Source organism: Achroia grisella, unplaced genomic scaffold (genome assembly GCF_030625045.1).
Source record: "Achroia grisella isolate CSIRO2021 unplaced genomic scaffold, CSIRO_AGI_Agris_v1 utg719, whole genome shotgun sequence".
Taxonomy (NCBI): Eukaryota; Metazoa; Arthropoda; class Insecta; order Lepidoptera; family Pyralidae; genus Achroia; species Achroia grisella.
This window is the reverse complement of record NW_026713002.1, coordinates 1,026,923-1,048,646: the sequence shown is the minus strand read 5'-3', so window position 1 is coordinate 1,048,646 and position 21,724 is coordinate 1,026,923. Positions and strand designations below refer to the sequence as shown.

The following is a 21,724-nucleotide window of genomic DNA, read 5'->3' as shown; positions in this document are numbered from 1 at the left end:
TATATCCGACCGAACATAGCCGAGTGGCGACTCGTGACACTAAGCGATCGGGTGGTCTCGGGGTTTTCGGGCCTTTTCGCTTACGACATTAGCGCTTTAGTCTTCTTGAATTGATTGCAAATACAATCATAAGAGGTTAAAAAAAAATGATTTTTGTAAAAATACAAAAGAAAAAATAAAAAAAAATTCTTGTTTGAGTTTGTGGTAATTTTCTTACTGATTTTTTTATATAAATGTAAGGTTAGTTACCGAAGAAAAAAGTCTTCGATAAAAGAAATGTATTTATTTAAAATCCAGTATCCGGCCGATTATCGTTTTTTATTCGGTATTCGTCCGGATTTAAAATTTGAGCTGTATATGCTGAATACCAAATAGTTGCATCTCTAATTTAAATCATACCCACAGATGTACAAGTGGTAGGGTAAAACAGGTAAAACATGTCGTGTGCCCACCCGTGAGCACGCGGGCCGGTAATGTTGTCACGGACTGACCCAGTCATCCAGATTATTCCATTTTGGATTTGTTCTTATATTTATGTAGCAATTGTATATAATAGTTTTAATGGGAGTGTTGTATAAATTATTTTGTATATAAGTTAATGTTGTGATATATCTAATATAATAATATATTATATGATTACTATTCAAATTTGTGTGGTTTTATTTTATTAATAACTACCTATATCCCAATACTAAGACAGTTATTTAAGTAACTAGCTGTCCCGGTAAACGTTATTTTGCCATATAAATTTAAGTGCTAATATCGTTACAACGATATTATAACGTTTTATATATCTGAACAAGTGAGTTGTCGATTTATTTACCATGTTAATTACACACTTATCAGGCGAGTTGTAAGCTTATTTGCCATTTCAATTACATACTTAACATCAGGTGGGACGCCAGCTTGTTCGTTATTTCAATTACACATATCAGGTAAGTTGTCAGCTTGTTCGCTATTTCAATTACATACTTAACATCAGATGGGACGTCAGCTTGTTTACCACTCTATTACACACATAGCAACAGGTGAATTGTCAGCTTGTCCGCCATTTCAATTATACACTGACCATCAGGTGAGGTGTTAGATTGTTGGCCATTTCAATTAAATACTTAGCATAAGGTAAGTTGTTAGATTGTTCGCCATTTAAATTACACACTTTACATCAGGTAAGTTGTCAGCTTGTTCGCCATTTAAATTACACACTTACCATCAGGTGAGTTTTCAGCTTGTTCTTCATTTCAATTATACACTTATCAGGTAAGTTGTCAGCTTGTTTGCTATTTCAATTACATACTTAACATCAGGTGGGCCGTCAGCTTGTCCGCCATTTCAATTACACACTGGCCATCAGGTGAGGTGTTTGCTTGTTCGCCATTTCAATTAAATACTTAGCATAAGGTAAGTTGTCAGATTGTTCGCCATCTCATTTACACATTTAACATCACACACTTATCAGTAAATTGTCAGCTTGTTCGCCATTTAAATTACACACTTACCATCAGGTGAGTTGTCAGCTTGTTCGCCATTTCAATTACACACTTACCATCAGGTGAGTTGTCAGCTTGTTCGCCATTTCAATTACACACTTACCATCAGGTGAGTTTTCAGCTTTTTCGTCATTTCAATTATACACTTATCAGGTAAGTTGTCAGCTTGTTCGCCATGTCAATTACACACTTAATATCAGGTGAATTGTTAGCTTGTTCACCATTTCAATTACACACTTATCAGGTGAGTTGTCAGCTTGTTCGCCATCTCATTTACACACTTAACACCAGGTAAGTTGTCAGCTTGTCCGCCATTTCAATTATACACTGATCATCAGGTGAGGTGTTAGATTGTTGGCCATTTCAATTAAATACTTACCATTAGGTGAGTTGTCAGCTTGTTCGCCATTTCAATTATACACTTATCAGGTAAGTTGTCAGCTTGTTCACCATTTCAATTACACACTTATCAGGTGTGTTGTTAGCTTGTTCGCCATGTCAATTACACACTTAACATCAGGTGAATTGTTAGCTTGTTCACCATTTCAATTACACACTTAGTAGGTAAGTTGTCAGCTTGTCCGCCATTTCAATTATACACTGACCATCAGGTGAGGTGTTAGAGTGTTGGCCATTTCAATTAAATACTTAGCATAAGGTAAGTTGTTAGATTGTTCGCCATTTAAATTACACACTTACCATCAGGTGAGTTGTCAGCTTGTTCGCCATCTCATTTACACACTTAACATCAGGTAAGTTGTCAGCTTGTCCGCCATTTCAATTATACACTGACCATCAGGTGAGGTGTTAGAGTGTTGGCCATTTCAATTAAATACTTAGTATAAGGTAAGTTGTTCGATTGTTCGCCATTTAAATTACACACTTACCATCAGGTTCAAGTTGTCAGCTTATCTCATTTACACACTTAACATCAGGTAAGTTGTCCATCTCATTTAGGTACACACTTAACACACAGGTAAGTTGTCAGCTTGTCCGCCATTTCAATTATACACTGACCATCAGGTGAGGTGTTAGATTGTTCGCCATTTCAATTATACACTTATCAAGTAAGTTGTCAGCTTGTTCACTATTTCAATTACACACTTATCAGGTAAGTTGTCATTTTAATTACTTGTTTCATTTCAATTATACACTTATCAAGTAAGTTGTCAGCTTGTTCACTATTTCAATTACATGTCTTAACATCAACATCAGGGACGTCAGCTTGTTTACCATTTTAATTACACATTTACAGAATGCAACAGGTCAATTATCAGCTTGTCCGCCATTTCAATTACACACTGACCATCAGGTGAGGTGTTTGCTTGTTCGCCATTTCAATTATATACTTAGCATAAGGTAAGTTGTCAGATTGTCCGCCATTTAAATTACACACTTACCATCAGGTGAGGTGTCAGCTTGTTCGCCATTTCAATTACACACTTACCATCAGCTTATTCACCATTTTAATTACACACTTAACATCAGGTGAATTGTCAGCTTGTTCACCATTTCAATTACACACTTATTAGGTGAATTGTCAGCTTGTTCGCCATCTCATTTACACACTTAACATCAGGTAAGTTGTCAGCTTGTCCGCCATTTCAATTATACACTGACCATCAGGTGAGGTGTTAGCTTGTTCACCATTTCAATTACACACTTATCAGGTGACTTATTATTAAAATTGTACGAACGGAGGATTATGAAATTTCGCACACTTATAATTTATGTAAATAAGGAGTACAGAATGCTAGTTTTTTATTTGTGCATAAAAATATATTAAATCATTAAAAAATACTAATTATATGACACACACGTATATATACTTTTTGCTATAGAAATCAAAATCAAAAACTGAGAAATAGTCTATGACCTTAATATGTTTATACTTATAATTTAAATTATTTTTGATCGAAAGTTGAAATAATCCAGGACAATTCAAACAGTATAGAATAGAATATACAAAAAAATAAAAATACTTTATTCCAATACTTTTAAATACACTTTTTAATAGTCATAGTTATCCTTTTTTTAATCTACCGCTCATTCCGAAAGCTGTCTCATCACAAGAAACTTGCGTGTTGCTCTTACAAATAATCGTTGTAACTTTACATTTTTAAGTCGAAACGTGTGAATACAGACTACCAACTAGCACTAATTTGTCGTGTCTCAAGCTAAGCACAGCGTGCACCCATGCTATCATGTGTTGTAGTAACCGTACTGGATAACTGATATAAATACTCTAATACGATTTTTTCTAAAAAAATACATAGGTACGTTAGAAAACAAAGACCAACCAGAACAATACAAACAATCACACGGAATCGAACCCGGAAGAATAGAGTTTTTTAGCACACTGCTATAGGTACGTCTGATGATCACGGTTTTGATTCTTCCGACGTCGAAAGTTCAAACATTGATGGTCTAGCCACAGATAATATAATATTACATAGCCATCAATGTCGTTGGACATTGCAATTTACCTTCATAACTTGAGCGCCCAAATGAAAACATTTTTGTTTCCCCCAACTTTGGTTTCGGACGAGAGCCCATCGCTGTGATATGCTGAAAGTGTCGAGCAAGCCAACTCCAGTACATGTTTTGGGTAGCTTCTCCTACAAAAACATATATATATAGCCCCTAAAGATTATGGCAAACATGTCGGATTGTCCGCTCTAGAGGTCCTGGACATGATTACACTGCTGCGGACCTAGAGCTTCTGGACGTGGACATAGATATATGAATAAGAAATTGTAAGTTACTAACAGTTTATAACTTGCTTACTAACATAATTTGGATAGATATCTAAATTAAATTAATAAATAAATAAAACAAAAATATTAGCGCCATCTAAATCACGGAGAGTGTTCTAAAGAATTGTTCGGATTAATACCAATTGCTGAATTTCATCATCGTACTACCTGCCAGTAACTACAATACTATCCTGATCATCTGGATAAATAGGTGGTCCTCAACCGTGCATCTTTCCAGAAACTTTGTAACAAATCACCTTCCAGCAATGGTATTTCTGAACCGATATTGAAACCTTCAAGAAAAGACCTTATTCCTTCCTCTTTAGAAAGGAGGAATAAGGCTGAAATAGCTTTTTATTCTGTAGCACCTGGTCCCTGTAAATTGGCCCTCGGCCTGAGTTAGCAAGCATGCATATGTTTGTGTCAGAACGAGGTTTGCTGATCAAACTGGCTGGTATGGCAGACGAAGTATAAATAAATAAATAACCCTGGATAATCAACACAGCGTCATCTAGTCCCACGGGAAGCAGAGCTTGTGTTATGGGTACTAGCCAACTGATATATACATAGAAAACACCCAGAAGCAGCCACAAATAATCACATACTCATGAATACAAATGTTTGCGCCGTGCGAGGAACCGAACCCGCGAAGAAGAGCACACCGCTTCAGAAGTGAAGCGGTGTGCTAAACCGCTGGACCATCGAGGCCGTAATATGTTGTATGTTTGAATATTTGAAAAGTGTATATTATCATTGTGTCTGCCTTCATGTATATCCGTAATTTCTATGTCATAAAAATACATTTATTATTATTATAAATGTGTTTTTATATTATTTTGTTCAGGTTCTTTATCCGTAGTTCTATGTTATTTACTTGTACATCACTAGTTACTCTGTTAATGTGAGAAGTTAAGAAGTAACTTCCCTCACAGTTTGAGAGTATATAGTAAACTATTTCTACTCAGAAAATAACTAATGGGGGCCCTAGGATATTTCTAAATAACATCTAGAACCTTCGTATACGAAATACATACTCACATGAACGATTTCTGCATTTATAAATAACAGTTGGTAATTTCTGCGCATTTCGAATGAAACAAATCAAGTCCATTCAATTTAATATAGTGCCATATTTTTCTCGCGATATGGCATACATCAGAAGAAAATTCGAAATTTAAAATGTTGAAATATTTTTTGTTACTCGCAGGTGCGTTTTAATGAGCATATAATCACCACAATTTTGTGCAGTCTTAAAATTTTGCAATTTCTTTTTTTTTAGTCGTAATAAACTGTACGAAGTGTTCTGAATGGGTATTATTATTTTATTAATTCTCAGAATTAATCGGTATCTTAATTTAGAGTTAAACGGACCAAAGAATTATATATATACCTTTAGTTAACTGTTTCATACTGTAAAACCTTTTTTTTTATTCTCGAAAATATTAAATTTTACAAATTTTGTCTGACCGGAACAAAGTTCCTCTTTGTTAATCTCTGAAATGGCTGGACCGATTTTGACGAGACTTTGACAGGTAGCTGATGTAATAAAGAGTAACTTAGGTTACGTAATATTATATTATCTGTGCTTTAGGCTACTACGTGGATTAAGAAGGCGGGCCTAATAGCTAGTTATTATATGTATAAAGAAAAGAAACCCAAAAATATATTAATTTATTTATCTAATAAGTCCACATAAGCGCATTCTATTAAGTCCTTGTCTTGGACTTGCAGCTTGGTTTGCAGGTCGCGAGCGATGGCACGCCCCTCGTCCACGGTCTGCTCCGGCCTCAGCACCACCTCCAGCTCCATGAACTGACCGAGGTCTTGAACGGAATCTATGTGAACACGGGTTTGACCAACCATGTAGAGTTTTCTAGAAACAAAAACTGTATGCTTAACAATAATAATAGCCAGCCATTATTGGTGTTAACTTTTAAGTTTACAAATGTTTTAATTATACATACTTTGCAGAACTGTGTTCCTGTTAATTAATAGTCTAACATAAATTTTTAGTCTATTACTTCTATAATAAAAGACTTAAAAAACAACTAGCTCTCTTTTCTGTCCTAACCATTTCTATTTGGGGGGAAGGGGACTGTTATTTATATGCACTCATAACCCATGACCATATTACTAGCAATGTCCCATGTCAGGTTGACCTCCACATGGTTCTCCCAGGAAACCATCGTGATAACTTCCTGGTGAATTTGTCACAATGGCCTAACTGACCTGACCTCATGTTCATCTTATCATCCTCCACTGGTGCCCCGCCAGTGTAAACCGTTAGCGCAGATAGGTGCACCATTCCATTGTCATCTATAAAAAAACCATTTCTATTTTCAGTTCTCCCAAGATATGTAGATATGTTTAGGGCAGGCCCCTACTATGAATCTATTATAACTTATAACAATAACCCAGAAAGCATAAAAGAAGTAATATTTAATTTATTTAAAAAAGCCTCAGATTTATTGAGTGCAAAGGCTTATTATTCTATAATAAGAATTTTTTGGTAGACATACATAATAGGAGCTAAGCAGATTTCAATTTCTTACTAACAAATTAAATGATTTTTTTTAGGATGAGACACCCTTAATTCTTAGGTGTATAAAAATTTGTTATAAACCTATTCTCAGATCTACCAAATATATATATAAAATTTCATCAAAATCGGTCAAGCTGTTTCGGAGGAGTATAAACATAAAACCTGTGACACAAGAATTTTATATATTAGATTGGTTTTATTATTAAGTACAGTGGTATACCATACTTTTCAGAAATGATAATGCATTTGTGGTACAAGTAATATTACATGATATTGTATTAGTAGTGGGCGAGCAGTTTACAAGTGCCCTTTATAATCAGTTTGGTTATCAGTTAAATTGCTATCCAGTAGAATATATAAAATAAATCAAAAGCACTTAACAAAGATTATTAAATATATCTACATCATTTCTATTCTATTCCCTTGAAGTTCAGTAGTTTTTAATGGGTGATATTGTAATGATGTACCCGTCTGTGATAAAGGTATACGATGCTGGGACACCGCTGGAGAATGATAGGATGAGCATGTAGTCAGGTCAATTAGACCGTCCCGGCGCCACGATAGTTCTAGGAATAGTACAAGGTACACTAACAACAGGCCGCACCGAGTTGAATACTAACCTTTCTTTAATTACTCGACCACGGGGACCTAAACATTTCCGTAAAATTTCATCCAATTGCTTTGCCTTCTCTTTCTCGGCTGTGGGGAATTGAACCAAATCGTAGTCACTAAGCTTTGGTCCTCCTTCGTCGTCCCGATCGTAGCGAACCAACGTTGCCGAGGAGTCTGCATAAAACCTCATCTTCAAGCGACCACTGTTTACTCTGTAGAATGTGTCGTCTTGAACGATAACTGTTGGTGGGCCACCGCTAAGTTCTTCAGCTATCTTACAAATGTTATCGTAGTTTGTAATACGTGCTTTTATTTCTATATTTCTCATTTTTGTGGAGATACTTAAAACTTTTCAAATAAAGTGTAATTAAATTCCACAGACAAGCACAGTATATTAGTTTTGGCGGCAAACTGAGTTTTTTTTTTCTATAATATTTTTAAGCACCCAGTACAAATAGATGGCCCAATATATATTGTAATTGTGTCATATTGGATTATTTTCTTATACCACCGTAATAGTGATAAACAATTATTAATCCATCAAACTTGAGGGTTTTTTATGGCGTTCGATTTATTTTTTTAAGAAATCAAACGTTTGTAGGAGAAATAAATATAAGATTATAACATTTTTATAAAAATGATTTTAAAATTATATAAATTGGAAAAAATGATTCAAACTAGTAATAACACAAACTTTCATTATTGATTGAATGTTTTTTCAATTCTTCAATTTTAGGGGATTTTGGCGCAAAAAAGTGTAATACATCATACAAGGCTGTATAGGTACAGTTCCCTTTGACTTTCCTTTAAAAGATAAACAGAACCAAAATAAAATAGACAAAAATGTCAATGTCAAAATAGCCGATTACAATATTGAAAGTAAATATTTTTAAATTGACTATTCATATGTATTTTTGAATACTCAATTAATAATGGATATAGAGAATATTAAGAGCTGGGTATCACAGCCAGATGTTTGTCGGTGTTGCCTTTCAGCTAACGGCATCTGGGATATGACCGCTTCATATGTGACCGGATCTGGAATTAAAGAAGTCTACAATGAATTACTTCAGGAATGCTATGGAATTACTGTAAGTGTTTGTAATTTATAATATCTCTTATTGCAGAACTATTAAATGCGTAAACTGTAAATATTGCGTACTGAATACAGTAAATAACCAAGCCGTAATACTAAATTGTAGAAATTTGTACGTATATATTTTTATATTCATTACCTGATTAAACGGCTTTACGCCGGTATTCTGAAGGGTTATGATATTTCTTCAGTCGTGATGTTCGACCACGCGTTGTAACACAGTAATATAATAATAATAACTCAAGACACACTCACACAGCATTGTTGGCAGCAGCTGGCCTTTACAACTTCACCGGACGAGTGCAGATGGCACTCCAAACCAACGGAAGGATTAATGGAACGGCTGAAGGCCAGCTTCCATCTGAGGAAACCCCTACGGGTTTGAACCTCAACTCAGGCCATTGTAATTTCGATTCCCGTTTGAATTGACGGGGGATTGATCAGAGGGGAAATGACACAAAGTGACATTTCAGCTATCACATGTGACACAATGGGGACCCAGCCGTCTCATGTGTTCAGTATGTGTGACACATCTGCGAGATGCAAACAGTTTCCGGGAACAGGTGCTCCAAGCTGACAGACACTTTAGTGCTTATTGGAATAAATCTGGTTAGTAACACACAAGTATTGTTGTTGCTTCTTCTTGTGATGAGACAGCTTATATTAGAAGCTGAATGAGCATTATATTAGAAGTATACCTGTGAGTATTCAAACATTCTTAAATTAAGTTTATCTCAATAAATAATAATAATAATAACTCTCCCAATTATTATTTGTCCACAGGTAGACTTACACACTAGCCTCAAAATGTTACTGCTTCACCCACTTACTTTCATACTTCTCCAAAAAGCTGTAATTCTAAACACCTGTAGAATAGTCTGCAAATTTTTGTCTTTTTGTTTATTAATGTATAAATATGTATTTAATAAACATACAACATTGACAAAGGCAAGAGGTAGCAATGGGCGGCCTTTTCGCCTTTTCGCCTTCAAGGCAATTTCTTCCTTCGTCATATTATTGTATGACCCCATGTTTTTTTAATATTTCTTTTTTCATGACCATGGATACAAGTCCTTCAGTCGAACACATTTTTATACAAAAAACATGAAAATTAAAACAAACTTAGTAAGCTGTACTCGCGACTTCATCTGCGTGGAATTAACTTTATTTTTCTAAAATAAAAGTAGCATAAGTTACTCCTTAATACATCAGCTACCTTCCAAAAAAGGCTCCGCTAAAATCTATCCAGCCATTTCAGAGATTAATCGGAACAAACAAATCGACAGACAGACAGACAAAAATTATAAAAAATGTTATTTTGGTGTATGTACCGCATTTGGGGCTGTTCAAGTATTACGTAAGCAGATTTATCACAATTATTTACCCCCATCCCCCGTTGTCAGCAAAAGTAAGCAAAGCTCTTACCCCTCCACCCATGCTTACAAACATCTCTCAATTAAAAGCAAAGGCAATGTTATTTGTAAAAAAGTAAATTACGACCGATGACGTAATCATCATACAGACTCCCCCCCCCCCATGTCATCCAAAATAAGCAAAGAAAAGACCCCCCCGCCCCCCTATACGCTTACATAATATTTTTGCTTACATAATACTTGAACGGCCCCTTTATAAAAAATGCATGTAGTAAAAAACAGTTATTTCAATATTACAAACAGACACTCTAAGTTTGTTTATATGTATAGATTATTATATAAACTTACACATTAAATAATTTCAGTAATAATCTATTTTTTTTCCACAGTAATACAATGTAATACACCCATAATACTACTCATGTGTTGCCATTATTCGTAAACTATTGTCCATATAGATTTGTAAGTATACATTTTAATTTGATTTCAGAACAATTCAGTGACTTACCAGATAAGTGTGAAATTGAAGATAGTCCGCTTCCAGAGGCTCTGTTCACTGACGGTGAGTTTTTTATAATTATTCCATTTCATGTCTATGTACAAGTACTAAAAGAATTAAGAAAAAAAAAAGACTAAATCCCAAAATTGTGCCCAAGATTTTTTTAAATGGATGACAATGGAGTGGTGCACCCGCTTGCTCTAACGGTTTACGCTGGGGGGGCACCAGTGAAGGATGATAAAATAAGTATGAGATCTGGTCAGCTAGCCCATCGTGATAAAGTTATTTACAGTGGGAACCGCGTGGAAGTCAACCTGACTTGGTACATTGCTAGCAATGGGGTCAACAGTGAATTTGTCACGATGGGCAGTTAGCCCTGACCTTATTATCATTTTATCATCCTCCACTGGTGCCCCGCCAGCGTAAACCGTAAGCGCAGGCGGGTGGACCATTCCATTATCATTCATAAAAAAAAACAATCCCCTTCCATACTATTCTATTCATACATGTACAAAAAAAATAAGTAAGTATTTGTATTAGTTGGGTATTAGTCATATTAGCCATATCACGAGTTCTGCTTAGCTTGAGACTTGATGGCGTGGAAATTGTCCAAGGTTATTATTATTATTAATAAAAAAACATTTCAGACGAAAGCAACATTACACTGAATAACTACAAAAGTACAGAGATACAGAAATCGTTAAGAAAGAGAGGGAAGACTGAAGCGAAATGTAAAAGAAAGAGACAAAGATTGAATTCAGATAATGATTACGACTCAGACGTGCCTATTTCGTTGTTGGTGAAGGACGAGGATATGGAGAAACTTAAAAGGAAGAAAGAGACAGTTGTAGAAACCAAAGGTACGTTACGTTACATATTGTGCATATAATGAACCTGTATGAAATAAATTTTCATTGCTGTTTCCCCCCATTTCATTGGTCGTAGTGTGATTTTATAAAGCCTTTTTCGATAAATGTAACACTAAAATATTATTTCAACTCAAACCAGAAGTTAAAAGTCAAAATACCTTTATTCATGTAGAGTCTGTAATAGACAGACTCTTATGATAGGAACTGACTGATGAGAAGCTCTGCTCTTGTTTTTTTCAAATGAGCTTGTAAAATAACAAAAATACAGATTATTTGACAATTTTAAATTCAATTAGGCAGAATATAATGACCACCAGCATATGCATGCATGTTGCATTTATGTCAAAAGGAAATGATTAGTAACCGTACCCTGAACAGACCAGTACCTGAGATTGTCGCGAAATAAACAAACTCTTTAGCTTTATAATATTAAATGGCTGACTTCATAAAATTAATCAACCACTGAAATATAACCTTTCATAAATTAGATTTCAGTACTGTAAACCAATTTCAGTAATATCTCCTTCCCCTTTTTTTCCTCATAGCTACTCATATTTCGCTATTCTTTATTTATTTATTTAATTCAGACCACAAGGCGCACATTACAAATACCTTATAGACTAACATACATATGAAATAATAATAAAATATAAATATAAATTCTCTATGGTCACGGCACTGACGACGGCAACCGGCCACGGTAGTGCCGTAACACCAGCCCCTTCGGCCAGTAGTCCTCCTCATGAAGATGTAGCACGGTGGTTATCCTCATCACTGTAGCGTTATGCATGTTGTGATGAGGTGTCGCTATATAATATATTATTTTTTGTAGTATGTAGCTGTGAGTATAACGGCGAAATAATTGTACTATTTATTGCACATTAGTAAGTTTATTTGATAGTGTTACATGTAACAGGTTTATTCGACGCGGTGTCGGGACGTTGACTGTTTTTAAACTCAAGTCTATGTTAGTGCAGACATAATCTAATGGAAGGGTCTCAAGTGTTGGTAAAAATATTACAAGTGTATGCACAAAGGTAGTCAGCATGTTGGTGGGGCCCCGGGCCACAAGCACCTCGAAATTGTAATAGTAATGGATAATATTTCTTGTTTTAATACTCAAATTGAAATGTGACCTCACAAAATCTAATACCAAGGACTAAGTGGCGGGAGGCAACCTCACATTCCGAAGACATCCAAGATTTCATGATTTTTTTACACGAAAGTTCTGACCGTTATGTACAAAAAATATATAACCGACCTTCTACGACGAATAAACAATTTAATTTCTATAAAAAATATAATGTAAAATATAAGATATAGTTTCACTTAAATCAGCCTTGTGGTGGTATTTATTTATGGATGATAATGGAATGGTACACCCGCCTGCTCTAACGGTATACGCTGGCAAGGCACCATTGACGATATTAGGAAGAACATGATGTCAGATCAGTTAGGTCTTCATGACCAATTCAACCAAATTTACTGATAACCAAGACTACAAACCTGTCTTTTAAGAAATCCATTTTTTTATTAAGAAATATTTCATCGATTTAATAGAAAAATGTCATTTATCAAAATTAGAAGCTAGAATTGCCTCCTTTTCTATAAGTCAATTAAATTAACCACGACGTCTTAATCATTATTTAAATACTTAATAAAATTAATTTAAATATATTTAAAAACTTTAAATACTTGGCTTGTAAAAAAAGTACATTTTGAATAGTGCCATTTTTCTATTTAACCGACGATTTGTTGAATAAAACCTATAACAGTTAACTATTTCGGATTTTGACTGGCTTTATTTGTTAAGACAATGAATTTCATACATGTTTAATATGTTAGAAATATGTAAACATTGGATTGCTATGTTCTTTTTTAAGATTTTGACTTCCGAACTAGATGGAAGGGATAGTCATAAAAATACTTGCATAAGTTGCCCAAAGTATTTTCAATTTTTCGTTTGATTACCATGGTTTCCAAGGGGTGCCGTGTGGAAATTAGCTCCAGTATATGTCGTTAGCCCAGGCGGGATTTAGAAACATTTATATGGAAAATAAACATGGCAACTGATGGTTTATTCTTATTTTTAGGGCAACAACACACAATTGGCGTGAAACTAGTTTCGGAGCGCAAACGCGTCATGCTGACCTGTTGTGCAATACTGAGAGATACCACTGCATGCCCTTTCCGCCACCACAAGAGCTGGTTCCAATGTTTCTTTTGCTCCCAAGACTTTATGGAAATAAACCTCCTTCGAAAGCACACTCTAGGAACGCACTCGGACGTGGAGGCAGAATTAAAAAAAATAAAACGCTACCCGCGCTCCCTCCAAATCGAAATTTCGAATTTGGAATGCCGCCATTGCAATTTGAATTTGACAGATGTCGATTCCATGCGGCGCCATCTTGGCGAAGTACACGGCAAAGTTATTTACAGGGAATGTATCGCGGATTACAAAGTCGACGCTAGTCCGTACTCGTGTCATTTATGTAAACGCGAATTCCACGTGTTCAGAACATTAACGACTCATCTAAACGAGCACTACGCGAACTGTATATGCGATGTATGCGGTAAATCGTTTCTAAATTCAAAAAGACTTAAGGTTCATAAACGCACGCACGAAAACGGCCAGTTTCCATGTAGCGAGTGCGGGAAAATATTAAAAACAAAAACATCCAAAGCTAATCATATGGAAAGCGCGCATTCCAAGCGACAATTGAAGTGTCAGATATGTTTAGAGCCAATGAAACATTATAACGATAGAATAAAACATATGTCTGAAGTACATAACATTACGCATAAGTTCCTTTGCCCGATTTGCGGCCGGGAGTATAAAATAAAACATTACTTGGCTACGCATATTCGTCAAACGCACGGTAATAAAAATAAAAAGTGTATAGAATGCGGCATGGCGTTTATTACTAATCATGGTTTAAAAAAACATATGTTAAAACATACAGGGGAGAAACCATTTATTTGTAATCTGTGCAATAAATCATACGCTAGGAACTATACTTTAAGGGAACATATGAGGGCTCATGATAACGTGACGGCCTCGGTGGTCTAGCGGACCACACCGCTTTACTTCCGATGGTTGTGGGTTCGAATCCTCGCACGGTGCGAACGTTTGTATACATGAGTATGATTGTTTGTATCTATCTGGGTGATTCCTATGTATATAATGTGTTTACAAAAAAAGAAATCTAAGTATTTATATCAGTTGTTAAGTACCCATAACACAAGCTCTGCTTACCGTGGGACTAGATGGCGCTGTGTTAATTGTTCAGGGTTATTTATTTATTGTAACAATACAAGGAGACATGTACCCACATGTCTCCTCAATAACTTAATTTGAAAATAAACTATTTATTCACTATATTTGCTTTTTTATTACACAAAAAAACATGCACTGGATATTCTTATAGAAGATAATGGAATGGTGGACCCCTGCGCTAACGATTTACGCTGGCGGGGCACCAGTGGAGTATAAGATGAGCATGAGGTCAGGTCAGTTAGCCAATCGTGGTAAATTCACCACGAATTTATCACGGTAGTTTCCAGGGGAACTACGTGGACGTCAAGCTGACATGGTACATTGTTAGCAATGGGGTTATTACTCCACATAACTAACAATCCCCCCCCTCATGCACTGGGTAATCATAGACATTTTTAACTGTTAATGTTATGGTGAAAAATGTTGACACATCATCTAGTCTTTACTAGGTACCCGCCCCTGCTTTACATTTCTATCTATCAACTCTTAATTTTCATTTTATTATCTTTTTTAAAATATAAGAACATTTTCTAATGACAGTGTTTTTACATCAACCAAAATGCAGACCAAGGCACTACCATTTTACGGCTATATTGTACGTAAAAATATTTATTATTCCTTATTTAATAATCATAATTCCCACGTAATAATAATTGTAATAATTAGTACTAATTGTTTCAGATCAAAATAAACCGTTGGAAAGCAAGGAAAACAAGGTTACATCACAGAATTATACAGACAATCGCAGATTGCGTTCCAATATAGCTTTAATATTAAAGTACTCTAGTATAATACCGTTTAGACATATAAATAATAATAAATTTGCATGCCTATATTGCGACAATGGGTATTTACTCTTCAATAAATTAAGAAATCATGTGATCTCAATACATAAAGACTTAAAAGAAGACATAATTATAGCATCTTTGAAAACGCCAAAAGATTTGATAAAAGCCGATATTAGTGATTTGAAATGTAAATTGTGCGAGGACAGATTTCTGACCATAGACAATTTTCTTGTACATCTTACAGAAATACACAATAAGGTGTATCATAGTTTATCTAGTATTTATCCACTACATGGAATTTTGGGTTTCGATCTGAGCTCAGATAATTTGAAATGTTTAATGTGCTCAAAAGAGTTTGGGTTTTTTAAAAATTTGTCCAAACACATGAACGAGCACAGCACTAATTTTATGTGTCATCTGTGCGGCAAAAACTTCATAACGGACCATAGACTACAGACACACATCAATATGCATAAAAGAAAAAATGTAGCGTGTAAACACTGTAACAAAAGCTACAGAACGGCATCAGCAAGAAATTATCACATGAAAAAAGTTCACAGCGAATTTAAATTTAAATGTTCGGAATGTCCGAAAACATTTGCACAATATTATCAAAGACTGAGGCATTTAGTTGATAGTCATGAGTTGAAACTGCCAAAATTTAAGTGTAATATTTGTGGGAGGGAACTGGCAACATCGGGCGGTTTAGCTGCTCATGTGAGGTACTCGCACCTAAAAACTACACAGTACACTTGTGACATATGCGGTAAAATATTTGTTCATAAATGGATATGGCGCCGCCATATGGACGTACATAGCGGTGCGAAAAACTTTGAATGTAAAATTTGTAATAAAAAATTCGCTAAATCATACACATTGCAGATGCATGAACGAATACATATGAATGACAAAAGGTTTGCTTGTATTGTTTGTAAAACTGCGTTCATACAGAAATGTAGTTTGAAAAACCATATGAAAGTACATCACCCTGGTACAGTATAGAGTATTTTTTTATAATAGGAATGGCAAAGAAATAAATATGAGCAGCACTATATAGCTTTCAACTGTCACTGTCAAATTGACAGTAACATCCCCATCTGTGAGAAATTATAGTACTTTTGGCCAAAACCCCCATCTGTGGGACATCCAATAATTTTTGAAACAGGTTTTAAGAATCTTGCATGCTTCATATCAGTTTCATGAATTATTGGATGTTTTATATCAGTTTAACAAACTATTGGAATCTCGTATATCAGTTTGTGCCGAATCTACTATCATCGTGCGGCAACACCGTTACCTAGTTACGATGGGGCAAGAAGAATAACAAGCTTGTCATTCGAGACCGATTCGCCTCTTGTAAATATACTTCTTATGTATCTATTATAAATACTTCGTTCATATAAATATGTACATGCCACATACTGGATTTATCCGTATCCGTCGGGCAGGAGTTGGCCTTCAGCCGCTCCATAAGTCCTTCCGCGGGTTTGGAGTGCCATCTGCATAAACGTCCGGTGAAGCTGTACAGCTACGGCCAACAGCATTAGAGTAGTCCGAAAAAATAAAAACTGGATTTATCACTTCACCTCCTCCTTTCCTGCTGCTGCTACAGAGAACACATAAACATAAATAATAGCGGCCCCAACGTGGCTGCTAAATGTTTAACAAATTATTGGATGCTCCACAGATGGGGTTATAGTATCCGAGTCCAATAATTGGCTCCCTCGCAGAGAGAGGGTAACAAATAATATGAAATAGCGACGCCCGTGCATGCGTCACGCTTTGCCGTTCCAAACTTTGTACAACTTTACATACTATAAAACAAGTCACCGCCGTTGTCTGTTCACTTATGTTAGAGTTCACATCAATGTTGTAGAAAAAATCCGATATTTTAAAAAGATATTAAAAGAAGGTAGTTTGTGTTTAGTACAAATGAAGTACCCAATGTAAAGATTATTACAAATATTGTAAATAGAACCATCTACTATTTATAGATCGACCTACTACACTGACTTATAAATACGTAGTGGTCTATAAATACAGAGGTCGGTAGTTGAATAATCCTCTTTCGTTGGGTGAGCCGCGGCATTCAGTCGACGAGCGCAGAGCGTGCCGATTGTGTTTTGGATACTAAAGTGAATTGTATTAGGACTGGGTTTATCCCGGTCTTGATTGGGACTGGCAGGAAGCTGCAAGTAGTGAAGGTGAGTGTTAATGCATTCTAAAAGGGCCTCTTAAACCTACATCCGTGTTACAAGTCACGGGTGCTAGTTGGGGTTTCTCTTCCGGTAGCCGGCTTCAAAGCCTAAGCCATCATCATTAATTAGTGCTTCTTACACTTATATCTTAAACTACGCAACGGATTTTAATATCTACAGTTTTCAGTAATAGATAGTGATTCAAGAGGAAGGTTTATACCTAAGTACAATACATGTGTGTTATATTAGTATAGAACAAACCTAGAAATACAAACATTTGTAATGGATGCCTGCGAAAACGGAATGGCTAGTAACAAATAAATGTAATTTTGTTTATATTGCAGAAGTTTTATTTAACAATGAATGCATCAATAGATTCATATCTATTTAATAAATAAATTAAACACTTTTTTAAATAAAAAAGAAGAATAAAGAGAATGAACGACCGCCGTCTTTTGTTTTTATATTTAATAAAATGTCATAAGAATTAGACATTTTCTATACATACACGCGTAATTAAACAGTTGGGGAAAAATGACTCCTAGACGAAGATACCGTCAGTGTTTACTAAAACTATTTCGCGAGTGGCGTTTGTTATATTCCGCAAAAGTCAGTCACCGTTTTCCTGTCATCAGAACATCTTCTGCTTGGACCCAGTGTGCGTATTGTCCTTTTACAGTGCTCTGGATTGGATTACAGGTCAGTAGGTACCGTTATTTTTTGGGCATTTGTTGCCCCGCAGCAGAGTCCAGATAAGTTTGAGAGGTCGCCCCAAAATAAGTCCCGACCACACTTACACACATATACGACACCGTCCTCGTCGGCGAAGACCACGACCTCAAACACACTATACCGCGTAATCAACTGGGCGCTCCACACTAGTGCCCCCGGTTGCCCCTCTGATCGATTCCCAGTCCAAAACAAATTGAAATCGATTCCCCGTCCAAAACAAATCGAAATTACGATATCGTCCGGTGAAGTTGTCAAGGCTAGAGGCCAACAGCATTAGAGTAGTCCGAAAAAGAAACTTTTTTTTCGTAAAACAATAATAATGACATAATGTCGACTGTAGGTAATGTCTGGCTGTTTGTCGCAGATGTGATAACAGTTGTAATAGTGTATTCTTTGTTTAATCACGCTGAAATTCACAGAATAGACAGATTATAAAAAAAAAACTTATCCTATATACATGGTACTTACATTATATTTTGTTACGAATTCGTTTATTAGAAACTTTATTCTAACATTATTAATACTAATACTAATGCAATGTAGTATGCATATACCAACTGTCAATATATATTTTATAGCAGTATCGCCTATATGGCTTTGCCTCGTCATAAAAAAATAAATGAAAACATAGCGGTGTTACTAACCTATGCTATGAATTTCCTGTATTAGGGAAAAATATTGAATTGTGTTTTATGAAAGCTTAATGTTGTCTACGTGCATCGATTACTGAATTTTACTATTATTATTAATTGTAATAAATAAGAATTGAAACTCTGATTATTTATTTGTCATCAATAGTGCACAATGAAATTCTGTTTTTGATGCAAAAATTAAATCGGCTTAATTTTTATGATGGACCTAATATAATATAAATAAGGCTATAATAATGTATATAATTGGAAGTTGAAAATGGGTTACAGGAACGACAGATAATAATTTTCATGTGATGGTAACCCCCACCTGTAAAAAAAATAATGGCGATAGCTTCTTCAGTATTGTATTTTTTATATATTTTCTAAATACGACTATAAATTGTTAATAATATAAGTTTGTTAGATATACAGTTATTAAATATAAGTGTTAACTAGTTTAGTGTGATGTTATTGAATGGTAAAAATGTCTGAAGACTCCTGGAAACTAGAGAAGGATCTATGCCGCTGTTGCCATTCCGAGGGTGCGTTTAAGAATCTCTCGGAGACTTGTCCTGACGACGGTCTGGAGGTGTATTCCGACATGTTACAGTTCGCCCTAAACATAAATGTAAGTTATATACGTATATTAATTTCCTTTGCATTATTGTTACCGCTACCATTATGTTCTAAATTTGAATCTTTATTGTTTATGTTACGATATATTTTCACCAAAGCCTCGTCGAATTCGTGTTTCTTATTCAACACTCTAGCAATAAATGTAGGTTTTTTATTAAGTACGATTATTCAATCTCAATTAATTTTTACACTAATCCATACTTAATATTATAAATGTTAAAATGTCTGTAGTTTGTTTGTTATTTACCTCCTCATAGCTAAATGGATCATAATTATTAGCGTAGAAAGATTGTACTATGAGAATTCAGTAATTTCATAACTAGTTCATACAGTAAAATGAATAAGTAGCAAATAAGCAATTTTTTCATTACAATTGACAATACAATGTCTACATCTGATAGAAATGCTTAAATATCTTTATTTTGTTTATAAAACACCCATACTAATATAAACAAACATACAAATATGGATATTTGTATTCTTCAAGGCATTAAACCAGCAAGCATCAGTAACATTTTGTGATAGACCACTGTGACTTTCAAATTACTTATAGAAATAATCTTTATTCAAATAAACTTAATATAAGCAATTGAAAATAAACATTTTTTTATTCTACCACTCATTTGGAATGAAGACTCATCACAAGAAGAATAAGCAAGAAACTTGTGTGTTGCTCTAATAGAGTTATTAGATTTACACCCATATATCAATATATGAATGTAGATTCAGTAATGGTCGCAATTTGAACACTAATGGAGGTCATAATGCTTCCTGTTGTGGTGGTCAGGTTTCCACACTGAATGTTTCTGGTTTCAGGCTAATGGGAGTGGAATTAAACAAAATAATACAAATCCATTAAGTAATTAATTGGACCTATACAAAAATACACCTAATTCTATAAAATATATGGTCTAAAATTAATTATTAATAATATGAATGAATGGAAATTGAGTGTATGGGATTATTAGACAAGTTTAGTCAGTGAACCCATTGCTAGCAATGTACCATATCAGGTTGACCTCCATGATGGTTCCCCCTGGTAACCATAGTGGTCATACAAAGTTCTTTTGTAATTTGTCATGATGGGCTAATTTACCTATAAATAATAATTTACCTGACCAGGAGACTTCTGCTCTTTTGGGAGGAGATTGGTTGGCTATTTTAGTAGTCATGGCTACACATACAACAGCCCAGGTAAGTATGATTGTAAGAAAATGATTGCGGAAAATGGAGTCCAACCTTGCATTACATTACTTGACCTCATGGTCATCTTATCATCCTCCAGATGGTGCTACTGATGTCCCTTCAGCGTAAACCGTTAGTGCAGTGCATCAATTCATTATGATCCATTTAAAAAAATATAAATTAATGTTTCAGATGTCCCCAGTGGCCGGTGTGCTATGTTTCGTCACATATACGATATGCGAGCAGTGTATAGACAGGTTGCGAGATGCAGTCAACTTCAAACGACAAGTGCAGCAGTGCGAGGACAGATTTCGAGATATGTATGACAGAGACATAATCAAAGGTGATCCATACATAATGTTATAATATAATAACTTCGTCCGCGCGAAATTTAACTTCCTACCTGCCAAAAAAAGTCCCATCAAAATCGGTCCAGCTATATCAGAGATTAACCGGAACAAACACAGACAGACGGACAAAAATAGTAAAAAATCCTATTTTAAGTGTATGTACTGTATTTATATTCATATGCATACAGTATTTCAATATTACAAACAGACACTCCAATGTTATTTATGAGTATAGATATATATAGATCTATACATCTAGATAAATAATATTTTGTAGAAAATTAAAGTTTAATTTAGAAAAATAAAGTTAAATTACACTCTGACGAAGTTGCATATATTTTGCAATAACTGTGTTCCTGTTAGTTTATATATATTTTATTGGTTTTTCCATTTGAATGTTAAGTTTGTCCATAGAATCTGGTCTTTGGCTCTTTGAGTCCAAGTTTTCCTGCTGCTTTCCTAATGTTGTCTTCCCATCTTTAAATTTCTTTACCTCTTACCGTTACCGCTTCTTATGTATACTCTTGGGTACCACTCTGTAATGTCCGGTTAGTTATATAGGACAAAAAACATTACAGAGTGGTACCCAAGAGGTTAGAGGAGTTACATACTTAGTAATTACTTATGCTAGTTAATCTTCTGGCAACCAATTACTATTTACAAAAAAAAAACTAAATCTTTATTACTCA

At 35.0% G+C, this 21,724-nt stretch overlaps 3 protein-coding genes across 7 annotated transcripts in view; 2 read left to right on the top strand and 1 right to left on the bottom strand.

The window, feature by feature from the left end:
- Positions 1-5,904: 5,904 nt before the first annotated feature.
- LOC131850271 (uncharacterized) lies at positions 5,905-7,824 on the bottom strand. The gene is made up of 2 exons (XM_059200464.1): positions 7,409-7,824; positions 5,905-6,119 (listed from the first exon to the last, which is right to left on the bottom strand). The coding sequence occupies exons 1-2, from the start codon at positions 7,726-7,728 to the stop codon at positions 5,918-5,920; spliced, it is 522 nt and encodes a 173-aa protein (XP_059056447.1). The 5' UTR covers positions 7,729-7,824; the 3' UTR covers positions 5,905-5,917.
- A 440-nt stretch (positions 7,825-8,264) lies between these two features.
- LOC131850234 (PR domain zinc finger protein 5-like) lies at positions 8,265-14,552 on the top strand. Its single transcript, XM_059200403.1, has 5 exons — positions 8,265-8,491; positions 8,970-9,105; positions 10,312-10,431; positions 11,016-11,228; positions 13,331-14,552. The coding sequence occupies exons 1-5, from the start codon at positions 8,333-8,335 to the stop codon at positions 14,305-14,307; spliced, it is 1,605 nt and encodes a 534-aa protein (XP_059056386.1). The 5' UTR covers positions 8,265-8,332; the 3' UTR covers positions 14,308-14,552.
- Positions 14,553-19,179: 4,627 nt separating this feature from the next.
- LOC131850262 (zinc finger protein OZF-like) overlaps positions 19,180-21,724 on the top strand; it is a 31,651-nt gene continuing 29,106 nt past the window's right edge. For 2 of the 5 annotated variants that reach the window (XM_059200449.1, XM_059200453.1), the window contains exons 1-2: positions 19,181-19,492; positions 20,878-21,028. In XM_059200449.1, coding sequence (XP_059056432.1) covers positions 19,340-19,492; positions 20,878-21,028 — 304 coding nt within the window. In that variant the 5' untranslated portion in view covers positions 19,181-19,339. Of the gene's footprint in view, positions 19,493-20,877; positions 21,029-21,724 lie in introns of all 5 variants that reach the window. The other 3 variants (XM_059200450.1, XM_059200452.1, XM_059200451.1) reach the window with 3 other exon arrangements.

Excerpts from the sequence above, each read along its gene's own strand:
- LOC131850271 (XM_059200464.1), bottom strand. The coding sequence starts at position 7,728 with ATGAGAAATATAGAAATAAAAGCACGTATTACAAACTACGATAACATT. Across the intron at positions 6,120-7,408 it reads GGTCGAGTAATTAAAGAAAG|AAAACTCTACATGGTTGGTC; the intron begins GTTAGTATTCAA and ends TTTTGTTTCTAG.
- LOC131850234 (XM_059200403.1), top strand. The coding sequence starts at position 8,333 with ATGGATATAGAGAATATTAAGAGCTGGGTATCACAGCCAGATGTTTGT. Across the intron at positions 8,492-8,969 it reads AGGAATGCTATGGAATTACT|CTATCACATGTGACACAATG; the intron begins GTAAGTGTTTGT and ends GTGACATTTCAG. Across the intron at positions 10,432-11,015 it reads AGAGGCTCTGTTCACTGACG|ACGAAAGCAACATTACACTG; the intron begins GTGAGTTTTTTA and ends AAAACATTTCAG.